The following is a 15,602-nucleotide window of genomic DNA, read 5'->3' as shown; positions in this document are numbered from 1 at the left end:
TTTTTTTTTTGTATTTGAAGTCTTTGGCTTTCAGCCCTTTAGCAGGGCACTCTTCTGCTGTGGCACCAGGCTAACATGACTGATAGCAATGTACCGTCCTCGGGCTCCTGGAGCAAATGCAGACTCAGGTCCTTGTAGGAGTGCCAATTTCTTCAACTTCATCCAGCTTGGTTTTAGTTTATGTACTAGGGAGTTATTGAAATAGAAATCTCTTCACTTTTCTCTCTATTGTATAAAGAGCATAAGAAACTTAAGTCCCAGCAGAAATTTGTAGCAGATAGTACCCAGATTCCTGGGTTTCTGACATCAAAACAGTAGACAATAGACCCATTGTAAGGAAAGGTCTGTCCCTAACATGAGGTTTTGTGTAATTATTCACCTGTTTATCCCATTAATAAAGTGTCTTGCCCTTAAGAAGACGCAGTGGCAGCCTGCTGATGACAAGGAGTTGTACATCAGTTTCATGCGTTACTAACGTGTTGCTCTAATAGAGTCAGAGCTAGTCTGGCTTTCATAACTTCTGGTGATATGAGCATGTCTACAGATAATTTTTTTTTTTTAACAAACTATGAGTGATTTGAACATTGGGTACATGGGTTCAAGTGTACAGGTTTTCTTTCCTTCAGAACAAAAGATTACCTTAGTTATTAAGAATGTGTGCCTCCTATCCATGAATTTCAAGAAGTGCAATAAAATCACCAGTGATTGAAAACGCCATAAGTGTAAGGAAGTTTTAGTTTGTCTTGAAATTATATTTCTACCTAAAAATGAAATTATCTTACTGCAATTTGATTTCATATTACTGCAATTGGAAATGATTTTTCCCGTGGGTTAGCATATTAAGCTTAAGGTGTGCTATAGCTATTTTTCATGCAGAAGATTAAGGCACTAGAAGGTACCTTTACAAATGAGATGATAAATGGTGTTACATTACTGCTGTGCAATTCACAATTGCTCAGAGTTAAACTCATGTTTTGTTGTGTGTTAACTTTCCTTTTAGGGGTCTTAAGTATGATTGAGCGAGGGCTGATCCCCCCAACAGCAAGGATTACCTTTCAGAACCCACCCATCAAACCCCAAGCACTTCCTCTGCATAGTTTTGATGAGAATCGGAAGATATCAGTGGAAGGTAAGCCACTCTCACCTCTGTGCTTAGCTGGGATCCTACAAGAATGGCCTCCCCTTTGAAACCTACACTGCCAGACTTTTAATCCTCAGTAACAGAACAAGATGAGAGGCTAAAGCATCCTGAGTTTATCTGAGCATACAAAGCAACTGCGGCCTCCGTGCAGAGCCTGTGCTCTGTGTGTTAGAAACTTGGGATTTTGCCGGGCGGTGGTGGCACACGCCTTTAATCCCAGCACTTGGGAGGCAGAGGCAGGCGGATTTCTGAGTTCCAGGACAGCCAGGGCTACTCAGAGAAACTCTGTCTCGAAAAACCAAAAAAAAAAAAAAAAAAAAAAAAAAAAAAAAAAAAAAAAAAGAAAGAAACTTGGTATTTTCAAGGGCTTGTAGTTTGGCTGGGGGAAACAAGACAAAAATAGTAAAGAATTAAAAATTAAAATCAAAGCACTAAAATTGAAAGATGCTTTATTGTTTGCAGTATCCTTTTATTGGAGTGTCTTTTATGACGTGATGAAAGGCACTAGCTTCTTAATTAGACTTCTTTTGTCTTCCTGGTTTTTTTGTTTTTTTGTTTTTTGTTTTTTGTTTTTTAGATTTTTATTTTATTTATTTTATGTGTATGAGTACACTGTAGCTGTACAGATGGCCGTGAGCCATCATGTGTGTGGCTGCTCGAATTGAACTCAAGACCTTTGCTGGCCCCACTTGCTCCGGGCCGCTCACTCCAGCGTAATTCACTGTAGCTGTCTTCAGACGCACCAGAAGAGGGCGTCAGATCTCATTACGGGTGGTTGTGAGCCACCATGTGATTGCTGGGATCCGAACTCAGGACCTTCAGAAGAGCAGTCAGTGCTCTTACCCTCTGAGCCATCTTGCCAGCTCATTGTCTTCCTGTTTTTAGTGAGGGTGTTGCCTGTACATTTGCAATTCAGATCTTTATATGTGTTGAAAATAGTTCTTCCTTCTCTGGCTGGACATCTTATTTTTTTATAGAGCCTTTTTAAAATTAAACTTTTTATATTGAGATAATTGTACATTCACATGTGTTTGTAAGAATTAACAGAATTCTTTGTATAGTTTCCCCCAGTATTAACAAAATAGAACATTATAGTATGATATCATCATCAGGCTATACTGAGGATGACACAGGGCCTTCCTTGCCCATGGTAGGCAAGCACTCTCCCACTGAGGTATATGCTAGTTCTCAGCCAGGACACTGATTCACTCAGGACCGGAATATTTCTGTCACCACATGGATAGAACCGACCAACTTCCTTCCATACCCCTTTAGTCCCTGGCACCCAAAAATCTGTTCTTCATTGTATAACTTTGTAACTTCAAAACTGTCACATGAATGACCTAGTAGAGGAATGAACCTTTGGGCTTTGTATTTTCCACTCAGGAGAACGCTCCAGCTTGTAGTTTTTGGTTCTTGTTGCTACATTTCCATGCACACATACAATACACTTTGGTCATATACACTTCTGTTATTACTCTTTTGTCCCCATGCCCTGCCCTTCCTCCTTCCTTTTCCGTACCAATAGTTAACTCCCTTTGACTGTTCATATCTTCTCCCTATCCCAGCTTCTCCTACATATGAGAAAAATAGGAAATCCTTGACTTTATAGGAAATAAACTGGTCCCATTAATCTTTTAGCAAATGGTGTAATTTTATTCTTCTTTATGTCTTAGTAGGACCCGTGTGTGTGTGTGTGTGTGTGTGTGTGTGTGTGTGTGTGTGTGTGTGTGTACTTAAATCTATCTTCTCTTAATAGGCAGCTAGGCTGATTCAAAGAGAAACAGGCATATCTCTAGTAAACTGATTCTGAGGCCTTTGTTTATACATCAAGAAGTGATATGGCTGGATCATATAGAACTTATGTTTATTTCTTTTTCTTTCAGGAATTCCACACTAATTTCCATAGTGTCTGGCCTAATTTCTATCCCACAGTTGTGAATAGGTGCTCTTTTTTCCTCCCTGGATCCTCCACAGGGATTGTGGAGTGACTCATTGTTAGTCACTGAGCATCCTTTCCTCTATTTAGGGGCTACTGGTACTTGATTGGAAACCCTCTCCTCAGCTCAATTCCCCATTGTTTCACCCGAGTATTTCCCCCTCTGTTGTCAATCTTTTGAGTTCTTTATATACTTTAAACGTGAACTTCCTATTGGATGTGCAGCCAGCAAAGATCTTATCCTATTCTGAAAGATGTCTCTTCACTTGTGGATTGTTTCTTCTGCAGTGAGAAAGCTTTGTAGATTCATACAATCCCATTTGTCGTGTTATTATTATTATTTCTTGAAATATTAGCTATTGAGAAAGCCCTTGCCCATGCCTAGATCTTGAAGTGTTTTCCTGGTTTCCTCAGGCAGATTCAAAGTCTCAGGGACTTAAAGGTCTTTGATCCATTTTGGTTTAGTTTTGTACAGTGTGAAAGGCGGGATTTAGTTTCAGTCTTCTATGTGTGGATATCCAGTGTTCCCTCCACCATTTGGTAAACACACCATCTTTTCTCCAGTACTTGTTTTTGGTATCTTTGTTAAGAATCAAGTGGTTGCAATTGCTTAGGCTTATTTCTTGTTCTTTTATTATGTCTTTTAAAATTATATGCATGTATGCATGGTGTACATATATGTTTTGTTTTTGTTGGGGGCACGTGTGTATGCAGGTGCACATGTTTATATGCAAAGGCCATTTTATTTGTTGAAGTGGGGTCTTTCACTGAACAACAAGCCAGATGATTCGGGTGAATCTAGGCGTCCACCTTGCTCAGGAGTGTCCCTGTCTCTGTGTCTTGAGTCCTGGGATTATGGGTGGCCACCATGCCTCCCTCCCTTGTATGAACTCTAAGGATCTGAACTCCCACTCTCCTGCTTGCTGACCAAGGGGGTTTTGTTTTGTTTTTCACAGAACTGTGTTCTCAGCTTCTGTGTCTGCTTTTTGATGGTGCCATGCTGTTTTAGTTACTGTGCTTCTGGAGTATAGTTTAAAGTATTGTGATAATTCTACAATTGGAAGTTTTGCTTAGATTTTTTTGGATTTATTTGTGCTTTTATATGCATTTTAGGTAGGAATATATCTACGTCTATGAAGAATGTTATTGGAATTGCTTCTTAATTTCTTTTTATTTTCTATTTATTTATTTTTTAATGTTTTTTGTTTCCTTGTGAATTTTACATCATGCACCCCAACACCACTTATCTCCCTGTTCCTTCATATCTGATGTCTGCCCTAACAACCTCCCCCCAAAAGAAAATAAAGATAAAAGACAAACAAACAAAAAAACAAAGAAACAACAAAAATATCTTGCCATGGAAGCTACAGTCTGTTGCACGATATACCCTTTAGTCTACACATCTTTCTTTGGAAATGTCCATTACTGTGAGTCATTGGTCTGGTTCAGACTTTTGTCCTCTGTGACACCATCATACTGGATCGTCACTAGGACTCCTCTCGGATATCCTGCTGTTACCCTGTGTCATGGAGATCCTGCAGCTTTGGATCTGCACTCCAGCAATTCATAGATGGGGTGGATGTTGGGGTGAAACAGGTATATCTCTGGGCCTGGGTGGTAGCTGAGTTGGTCAGCTCACCAGCTCTCCAGCATGTACCACTAGGGCAAACTCTCCAGCACTGCCCCCTGTTAACTCACCCAAGTGTCACATTCTGCAAGAGGCGGAGCCAGCTCTCCCATGCTCATGCCCTTGGAGCTGGCTCACCAGTGTTCATTACCATGGCCAGCCTTGCTGTGCTGCCCAGATGCGGTGCAGGGCCTGCTCTCCCAAGTACACAGCTGGTGAGGGGTGGGGCCAGCTCTGCACAGCTCTTGGACATCAGTGTGGTACCAGGAGGAAGCCCAGATCAGGAGTGTCCAAATGGCCTTTGTTGGTAATGTGGGCCATAGACATCAACACAGATCCTCCTACATCTGTCTGGCTACAGACCCAGACATGGCCCTCAGCAGCAGCGGCTGGGACTTCACCACAGCCTCAGGTGGCAGCACAGGCTACTCAGGTCAGACTGTTCCTCTCCATCTTCACGTCTCAGGTTCCTCCTCTCTTCATAATGCTCAAACCAGTCTACTGCCTTCTCTCCCATCTCTTACCACACGCTTGCACATTGTAGTGGCTCCCACTGGGCCTCTGTGTAACTAGAACTTTGATGGAGATTGCACCGAGTCCATGAATCACTTTTGGTAATATGGCCGTTTTGACAATGTTAATTCTGCTGGGTTTTGTTTTGTTTTGTTTTGTTTTGACTAGTATAAATGGAATTGGTTTTCTGACTATATTTTTTTCAATGATCTGTTGTTGGGATATGGAAAAGCTACTGGGTTATGTATGTTGATTTAGTAGCTTGCTACTTGTTGAAAGTTTTTATCAGAACAAGAATCTTCTAGTAGACTCCTTTAAGTATATGGTCATATCTGAAATTATTTGGCTGTCTTCATTTCCTAACAGCATCTCTTTTCTCTCTTCCTCCTGCCTTTCTGCTCTGCATAAGAAAGCAAACACTATACAGAGTGAGAAAGGAAGAGTTGGCTCCTGCCTCTTCTCTGACTTAGAGTTTTCTCCTATTCTTCCTATTCCTATTGTAGCATTAGGCCATGTATAGCCTCCTATAGATAGCCTATATGTAGCATCCTATAGATAGCCTATATGTAGCCTCCATTATGTTGAAGTATGATCACTTTTCCTAGTTTCTTCAGAGCTTTTACCATGAAAAGATGTTGAACTTTGTCAAAAGCCTTTTCTGTATGTATTGAGATATTTATAGGATTTTTATCTGGTTCTGTTTCTAATGGTTCTGTATTACATTTATCATCTAGTTGCATATGACGAGCCTTGTTTGCATCCCTGAGATGAATCTGTCTTGATCATGATATGGGTTCTTTTTAATGTGTTGTTGGATTCAGTTGAAACTTCTAGCAGTAATTACCCATTTGCTGCCAAGTAATGCTTCATGTTAGCATGCTACAGCCATGCACCTGTCAAAGCTTTCCCTGTTATGAGACAGCTATGTAAACATTAATGTGCAGGTTTTGTATGAACATGTGCTCTCATCTCTCTAGAGTGAATGCCTGGGCATGTGACTGCTGGGTCTTAGAGGACTTTCATGTCTGCTTCATCCACTCACAATTACATTCGTACCAGGAAGTGGTTTTCAACATTTTATTCTGTTTTTAGTTCTCAGAGTGTTTTATTGTTTTGTGTGCTGCCTTGGAATTCCTTGGCTTTTTCCCATTTCCACTTGCCTTAGCCTCTTAATCCTGTGGGCTTTTATTTTACCAGATTCGGCATGCTTTCAGCCATTATTTCTTCTCTGCAGTCTCCTGTACCTTCTCTCCCTTGGGAAAGCAATGACGTAGATTCAGGCTCTCTCATGTAGTCCCATGGGTTTTTGGACTCTGTTCACTTCTGTTCACTCTGCCTTGTATCTGCCTTAAGTTCTCAGGTTGGGTGCCCTCTGTTATAGCCTCCAAATCACTGATACCTTTGTCTATATCTTTAAACTTAGGTTATTGAATTTTTAATTTTTTTTCATTTTCTTTTCATACATTTTAATTCTTTGTAGAGATTTTGTATGTTTTTTATTTGTTTTAAGTGTATTTGTAGTTGCTTACAGGTGCATTTTTTATGATGGCTGCTTCATGATGTGTGATTGTTTTAATGTTCATGTATGATTTTTGATCATATGTGATGCTGATCTAAACTCTTCCCTCATAATTTTTTCTCACATTTCTATTTAGCAGATACATAAAATGTCACATGTTAATGGATAATGTTATATTTTGATACATATATGCATTGCATAATGTTTAAACCACGTTGAACACATTTATCTCCCCAAACATTTCTCATTTCTTTATGATAGGAACTTTTAAATTCCTTTCTTGTAGGCCTTTCACATATCTGGGACATTATTATCCACTGTCACTATACGGTTTGAACTATCACAGCAGAACTTCCTGATCTTAACTGACTGTGCTAGCCAGTTTCCCATCAACTCAACACAGGTTAGAATTATTTGGGAAAAGGGACTCTCAATTGAGAAAATATCTTCATAAGATTTTCCCATGGAGCATTATTTTGATTAGTGGTTGATGTGGGATGGCCCAGACCATTGTCAGTAGTATATCCTAGGCCGGTGGACCTGTATCAAAAGTCAGGCTGAGCAAGCCTTGGGGAGCAAGCCAGTAAGCAGCACTTTTCCATGGCCTCTGCATCAGCTCTTGACTCAAGTTTCTGCTCTGAATTCCCTGGATAATGGACCACAAGATATCCACTAAAATAAACCCTTTCCTCCCCAAGTTGCTTTTGATTTAGAGTGTTCTATCACAGCAGTAGAAATGTAAGAGACTATGATTCAACAGCACTGTCTTCCCATCGTCCCCATTACTCTCCTGCCTTTGTTACCCTCCACTTTGCTCTTGGCCTCTTTGAAATTAACCTAGCTAGATTTCACATATGTTATGATCATCCTATCATATGGTAGTCCTGTTTTTAGTTTTTGTGAAACTTCTATTTTCCATAATTTATGTTCCCATTGATAGAAATTACCACTGGTGACACCATTTTATCTCTTGTAACCAATGAGTTGCTTTCAAGACTACAGTGGGTTTCAATTCCTTTAATGGACATACCCCACGCAGAAAAATAGAAACCTATGATTAAAGTCTTCTGAATTTGCAGTTTTGCACCAGGCTGCATTAGACAACATGCTCTTTCCATGCACTTATTTGGAAATGTTCTGCCCACAGCCAGTCAGGGCCTGATCAGCTAACCTCAAGCCTGCCACGTCCCGACCCCTAGAAAGCTCTGTAACCTGAGTGCAGCCCCACAGATGTCACAGCAGCCTTCTCAGCACTGGGTAGTTTCTCTCTCTGCCTTATTTTCTGTCATTCACAGTGTTCCAGGCTGTGCTCCTTTTATCCACATCTTTGCCAGAACATTCTGGTTTTAGTCTTTTTGGCAATATCTATTCATTCTGGGGTGAGAGGATGGGCTTCTTCTAAGCGACACCTCCAGTATGTCAGGTTTCATGCTCATGTTCTCCATTTCTTGGCTGGTAAGACCCCTCCAGCAAACCTGGGCCTTACATACACAATGCAGGTAGGAAAGTGTGGTGGTGGGCACATTTTCTCTTAAATCTATCAAGTGACATGACAACCACAAGGAAAACGGGAAATGTGAACATCCTGGGATAGGATCAATGTTCATACTTAGACTGAATATTTGGGGTTGCTGGATACTGTGGTGCACTGGTCAGCATATGGTGAACCATCATAGAGAGACTTGCTAGAAGCCAAGGGAATCAGGAGAATGTGTTAGACTAGGCCAGATGCAACAAACAAATCCCTTGTATGGCAGGTTATGATGCTCTGAAATTCTTGCTGCCTTTAAAAGGATGCTTGAAAAGATTCCTCGTAGCCCAACTCCAGGCTGAGAAAGTGAGTCCTCCAAGTGAGCTAAGTTACACATTGCTGTCATTTATTAACTGTTGTTCAATGTCAGTAGGGGTTTCTAAGACTGTTGTTACTGGTTTTTTTCTCCCCTAGAGTGCCCCAGCTTGGGCTATCAGGGTAGCTGAGTTTGCTGCCAGCAGGACAGATATGATTGAGTGTTGTTGTCTATAGGTTAATTAATCTCAGAAATAATCTTTATGGTGTTATTCACCATATCAGTTCTCCCAAGTCAGTTTAATTTTTAGTCATCTTTTAAAATAGCTACCCAATAAAATAATTCATCATATGCAACTATATTAATTATCTTGTACATAAACCTGGGAGTCTGGCTAATTAAGGGAATTTTTTTTTTTTTTGAGACAAATTTTCCTTTCTCTTCTTCCTTCCTTTTAGATCTAGCTTTCCTCTAGGCATTTTGTATTAGGTGGGCTGACCTTGTGTTCTAAAGAAGTAGTTGTCTTATCATAGATTTCGCTTTGGAGACAAGAATCCCAGCGGTGTCACAGAATGGGTACAGGAAATGCAGGTAGTAAGCATACAGTGGATGCCGGCCATCTGACTTTCAAGCTGAACCCCGTAGAATGCACCAGATGGCTCAGCCTGTCTTTCTGGAATGAGTAATGTTGTCCTGCCTCTATCCACAGCCTCCTTTCCTCTCGCTCACAAACCACGCCCGGTTCCAGAAGAAGTGGTGGAGCCTTCTTGCCAGGTTCAGAAACCCAAGGTACTCACTCTTATGTCTACCACGGAAGAGAGCAAGCTGCACATGTGCAGTCTGCCTGTGTGCGTCTGTGTAACAGACACATTGTAGAGCTGTTCCTCTCACACAGGGGTAAGCGGCATCTCAGCAGCTGGTAGGGAGCATTTTATTTTATTACAGTTATTATCAGTCTCTGTGGTGCTATGGATCAAATGCAGGGCCTCCCACATGCTAGGCAGGAGCTCACCACTGAACTACACAGTCAGCACATACTTTAAAAGGGAAAATGAATGTACAAGTCAGCTCTGCCAGGACACTATAGGCAGGGCCGAAGGTGAGGAGAGCCATTGCAGTATTTTGAGATTTGCAGGCAGGTGATCATCCTACGCTAGCAGCTGCTCAGAGATCAGAAGTCTGGGGTACAGTAACTTGCTTTACATCCATCTCTGCATCTACTAGTATATACGATGTTTTACTGAGAGGTCTTTGCCATATCTCATTTGTCTTCAAACATAAGAAAAGACAAACCCTCTAGGTTTTCACTGAAAGTCACGATGGAGAAGAGGAAGGAGATTGTATGTATTCTCTAACATTAGTTCCTCACATGACAGTGTAATTCACTCTCATGTCCCCAGTTCAAGGGGGCTGGGCTTTTCCATAGGTTGTTTTCTCATTTTAAGGACCACTGACAGATTTAGGATAATTAAAACTTTTCTCCATCAAAAGGAGACATCTGGTAGTACTTTTACTTTTTCTGGTATGACTTGTGTAGTCATGTTTTTAGCTGTTCTCATGAAAAAAAGAAAGAGGGATTGGAAGCAACTGCAGGGAAATGAAGCTCCCTCTCTCAGAGTAGGCTGCTCCCTGCCCTCCCAGCCTTTGATGCCCAGACAGCCTCAGGAGGAGCTGGGTGCCTTTTCCACATTGGTGGATCATTTCCCCTTAGGAGATTGCCAAGCAGCTTATAGCATGTCATGTGACAACCCAGTTGCCATGGCAAATATTTGTGTTTCCTGAAAAAACGTGAGTTAAAAAAAAATCAATGCAAATGGCCAAATCCCCAGACAGACAGGCCTTCGGGCGGTGCATGGCCTGCACCATTATTGTTTCAAATTCAGCTGTTTAGCAGGCTGTGAGCAGGCCATGGGCTAATGTGCATAATGTGACTAGGCCCAGGCACCTGTTTAGATTCTCACTCCAACTGAGTACTCAGCTCTGTTTTATACAGAACAAATCTACAGGTAATACACATATCATAGTGGGATTTTAGCCAGTAAGCAGTTTGCCTCAAAAAAATTAAAACGATAATGTCTTTTCTAAACGCTTATTACCCCTGGCATTATTTTCTTCTGTTGACTTGCAAAGATTTCCCCTGCTGTTAAAAGTAGTAATATTTAAAGGCTCCAGCTTCAAGTTGGCATATTTACAAACTGACTCCTTAGTAGTGGTATGGTAAACTGGGCATGGATGTTAAAGGTGAAAAGTGCAGAGTGCCAAGCTCCATACTGGAGCTGTTGCAGACCCTCTGCCAGGCTCCCACCCCGGGCACCATGCCATGGTTGGCTCTTTCGTACCAGTGCCTCGTGGAGTGTTGTTCCCTGGAAGTGGAATCCAGCATCTGACTATAACTGTGTATATAAATCTTTACTTTCTCAAACCCTTTCCTCAAAGGAAAGTGGGGCTTGGCGTATGCAGCATTGATGTCTGGGAGTGGGAAAGTCCTCTAATCATTAGCTCCTGCCCGTGTGGGTAGGGAACAGTGGGGCCAGTGGGGGAAGGGAAGAAAGGCAAGGGGTGACCAGGACCCTGAGCCTTCTATTTGTTTCGTAAAACTGCCCATGAGAGTCATTTTGATTTAAACTCTGTCTCATTCTTCATTGTAGGGGAAAGCCAAAAGGTCAAGAGGACAGTCCAGTAGGAAGGTCTGTAATTTGTGTGACCAGTTGGAATTTGGGATTTGTCACCTGATGTCCCTTTCTTTTGCTTCAGGGCAAAAGTATGGGAGGCCGCTTGACAGCTGGAGTTGGCAACAGAAGTTCTTTTGCGCTTCCCTTCTTTATAAAAGAAATTAGACCATGGTAAAAAAAAAAATTGTGGTTTGCGGAAAGTGAAAAACACTTCTTTGCTCTCTATGAGGACTGAATCATGTCACTGCCCAGACAAATGACGTCTCATCCTCAAAATGTGGCTGAATTATGTGTTTTTAGCATCAAAGGTTTTCATTTAAGAGTATATTTACAAGGAAGCAAAATGTTAAAAATGAATGTAGTAGCTTATTGGCATGTGCTGACATGTGTACCCATGTTCATTGTACTTACACAAACATGTGTGAATGTGTATATACGCACACTGCATTTGTAAAGTAGGCCGGGGAAACAGAATTTAAAGTTAAACTGTTCATGACAACCAAGGCAATAACAACAACAACCCAAAAAAACATATATGGAAAAGTGAGCCCATCCCCACACATGGCAAGTACGCTCCTGTAAGGTCTGTCCCACAGGCCCTGCACTAACAGGAAAACTCTCCTGCCAAGGAGGGAGCTGTCTTCTACCCATTCCCAGTGCTGGTGCAGGAAGGCCGAATCTGCAAGTGACTGCAGACAGACAGTCCTTCTGACCCAGACACACTGCTCCCAGGCTTTGACTCAGTACCAGGAGTTCTCACTGTGTACAAACTGTTGGCTTTCTTCTGTACCTGGAAAAGAGAATGTGCATGAAGAACCCCAGAGCTTTAATTTATCTGGAATGCTTGGAAACCACTCATGTGGCTTCAGCATATCCTGTGCATGTGTACAATGCACCTCCCATGCCCACGGTACCCTGGGGCTGACAGAAGAAGGTCTGTGCTGTCACTGTTCCTGGCCAGCCAGAGGCAAAGGCCAGCGTGAGGCTTATATCTCAGGTTAGCTCTTTCCTGGGGGCCAGTCTTCAGATGACTCAAAGTGTAACCGCAGTGCTAACCTGCACTGGTGCCTGCTCTGTGCTGGCCTCTGGTGCTGACCTCCCGAGGGCTGCCTCCCCTGTGTTCATATATCCAGGCAGTAGGTGTTGTTATTCCATGCACCTAGGAGGAACTAGACAGAGAAGTCATCCAAGACAGAGATGGCACAGGAAAGTGATTGTAGGACTCCCAAACTCCAGAGCATGAGAAACCTACAAATCTCAGGCATTCACAGTGATAATCCTTGTAAAATGTATCGCATGCCTCCTCTCCAGGGTATTTAACCTCTCTCTTTCCAGTGCCAAGTGCTCAAGTGGTAAGTTTGTGTCTTGGCTTCCTTCCTATCAGATAGCAGTTGTCATATCTGCTGTCATGGCTGCTTTTGTCAGCTTCAATCTAGATAGAGTTCAATCTGTTCTGTTTTCTAGATTCATTAAAGATAGTCAAAAATTGCTGGGCGTGGTAAGGCATGTCTGTAATCCCAGCATTTGGGAAGCTGGGGTGAGGGGTTTTTGTTTCTTAATCAAGTGTATACTGTTAGTTTCTTTAGTATCTTTCTAGTTTATTCTTGTGATCTTCTCAGTGGAAAACTTAATATTTTATGGATACATTGGCTGTCAAGTTTTTTTATTAGATAACTTGGGCAGCATTGAACCTTTCAATGCCTTGATCTGTACCCATTTCCTTTATATATATAAAATATTTTATATTAAATATATAATTATTTTATATTAAATATAATATATTTTATATATTTATTTTATATTTTAAACTTAAAATAAAATATCTTAAATTAATATTTTAATTTAAAATGTAAATACTTTATATAATTGTTTTTAAAATATAGATATATTATATATATACAAGGAAATGAGAACAGATCAAAGCAGTGACAGGTTCAATGATGCCCAAGTTGTCATATTATATGAATGTGCATATTTATATATGTATAAATATAAATATGTGTATATATATATACATATATATACACACACATTGTCAAAAGCCACTTAATGTTTGCCTCTCTTCCCATCTGCCTCTCTGTCTGTTTATCTTTCTGCCTCTCTGTCTCTATCCTCCTGTCTCTCAATCTTTCTATCTCTGCCTCTGTTTCCTTGTCTTCCCTCTTCTCCCTGACTCCCTGTCTTAGTCAGGGTTTCTATTCCTACCCAAACATCGTGACCAAGAAGCAAGTTGGGGAGGAAAGGGTTTATTTAGCTTACTTCCACATTGCTGTTGATCACCAGAGGAAGTCAGGACTGGAACTCAAGCAGGTCAGGAAGCAGGAGCTGACACAGAGGCCATGGAGAGATGTTTCTTACTGGCTTGGTTTTCCTGGCTTGCTCAGCCTGCTCTCTTATAAAACCCAAGACTTCCAGCCCAGGGATGGCACCACCCACAAAGGGCCCTACCCCCTTGATCACTAATTGAGAAAATGCCCCACATCTGGATCTCATGGAGGCACTTCCCCAACTGAAGCTCCCTTCTCTGTGATAACTCCAGCCTGTGTCAAGTTGACACACAAAACCAGCCAGTACACTCCCCATATTTCTGTCTCTTTGTCTCCCTGTCTGTCTGTCCATCCATCCCTCTGTGTGTTCTCTCTCTGTGCCCCTTTTATCTCTGTCTCCTTGTCTCCCTATCTTTGTCTCTCTGCTTCTCTCTCTTAACAGTTTATTAAGTAAGGGGTGTGTGGGGGGTGGATCTCCAAACAGGAGACTGCAGAATCTTTTAGAATCTGTTTTAATTGTCCATAATAAATTGTTCTTTCCACCAAAGCATTTTGGCATTAAGCTTTCAAGTAAACTTAATTCTATGCTTTTACTTGAAAAACATTTTTTTCATGGAAGAAGTAATTGACAAAACAAGGAGCTGTACAGATACCTTTTATAATCTTGTTCCTATTGCCTGGATATTTATTGCATGTACATGATCATATTTATACCCATCAGAGAAGATAGTAACTTATCAGCAATCTAGTTATTTTTCCCTTGTCTATTTCACTTAACAAACTTTAATGATTACTCATGAAAAATTAAAATCCAGAAAGGAGAAAAATGCAAAGTATGGGAGAATCTGATGACATTATAGTCCCTTGGCACTGTTTAAGCCTTGGCATGTTTCTGTGTACCCATCATATACTGTGTCTTTAACTTTGATTTTATGTTAATACTTTATCACAAGCTTATAAAATGTTGTTAAAAACTCACTACATAATATTCTGTAATTAAAAATATCCTATAATATTAATAGCCATTATCATGTTGTTCAACATTAAATTATAAATCTTATCTGATCACAGGACAGCTTTGTGCTACAAGTCCAGTCCAAGTGGCTCTGAAGTTTAAAACTTAAATGTTGACATTCAGTGGCTTTTTCCCTGTGCATCAGACAGTGCAAATGCAGCAGTGAATGAGACAGGCAGAATTCTTACCCTCCTGAGATGTCTCTGTTACTGAGGAAAGCAGAAGATGATAGACATCTACTGTAATATCCTAGAATAGTCCACACTTAGGAAAAATAAAGCAGAATACTCCCAATTATTGAAAATGTGCCTGGGTAGAGCGTTGTAAGACTCCTGTAAATGTTCTTTAGTGATCTGTGATATCAGACTTTTCTACATACACCTTTTCCTAAGGAAAAGTGGAAAGCCAAGCTTCACTTGAGTAGCAATGGCGATCCTTAAAAGCCCAGCTTTTTCTTGTCTCTGCTGGGAGACCAGCGATTGAAGCTGCCTTTGATCCGCGCTTGTCCTGCTGCCTGTGCCTATCCCCAGCAGGCTGAACTCATCCATCATAATTGTCCCAAGTGGTCCTTAACTGTGCTACATTTTCTCAGGGTATTTGAAGGGTATCAAGAGAGATGAAATCAATGCTGTAGTGAAGTAAAATGTGCCCCTGGAAAGGGAATTTCACATTTGATCGAAAACAGACCCCATCTATTTAAAATGCCTCCCTGGCCCTGTTCTGTTGGGCTTTTCATATGGATTTGATGGACTGAGAGCTCACCTAAGCATGGGGACTTCTCTTCAGAATGGGTTTCAGAGTTGAGGGACCTATTTGAATACAGTACCTTTGAAAGGAATTGCTGGAATCATTCGAGAGACCTGTTGCTGATCCAAAGCTTTTGCCTCTCCGTTCTGTGTCTCTGCTCACACTGTCCTCTCTGTCTTTTAGTCTCCTTGCAATATCTGAACAGATTTTTGGAAGCTTCCGGGTCTCACTGTCTAAGGGACTGTCTTGACACAGGTCTTTGGGACTGTCTTGCTCACTCACATACCTCAGAATTCTTACTCTTGCATTCTCTCAATCCTGCACAGCGGATAGTATAGGTAATTTGTCATCCTTTTTTTTTTTTTTTTTTTTTTT

At 41.1% G+C, this 15,602-nt stretch overlaps 1 protein-coding gene across 3 annotated transcripts in view; it reads left to right on the top strand.

The window, feature by feature from the left end:
• Iqch (IQ motif containing H) overlaps positions 1-15,602 on the top strand; it is a 177,594-nt gene that overhangs the window by 56,120 nt on the left and 105,872 nt on the right. For all 3 annotated transcript variants that reach the window (XM_031344193.1, XM_031344192.1, XM_031344191.1), the window contains exons 7-9: positions 1,001-1,129; positions 9,236-9,315; positions 11,175-11,213. In XM_031344193.1, coding sequence (XP_031200053.1) covers positions 1,001-1,129; positions 9,236-9,315; positions 11,175-11,213 — 248 coding nt within the window. The remainder of the gene's footprint in view (positions 1-1,000; positions 1,130-9,235; positions 9,316-11,174; positions 11,214-15,602) is intronic.

The sequence above is a fragment of the Mastomys coucha genome, unplaced genomic scaffold, assembly GCF_008632895.1.
Source record: "Mastomys coucha isolate ucsf_1 unplaced genomic scaffold, UCSF_Mcou_1 pScaffold23, whole genome shotgun sequence".
In the NCBI taxonomy this organism is placed as follows: Eukaryota; Metazoa; Chordata; class Mammalia; order Rodentia; family Muridae; genus Mastomys; species Mastomys coucha.
The sequence above is the reverse complement of the archived record's forward strand: the minus strand, read 5'-3'. Positions and strand labels throughout refer to the sequence as shown.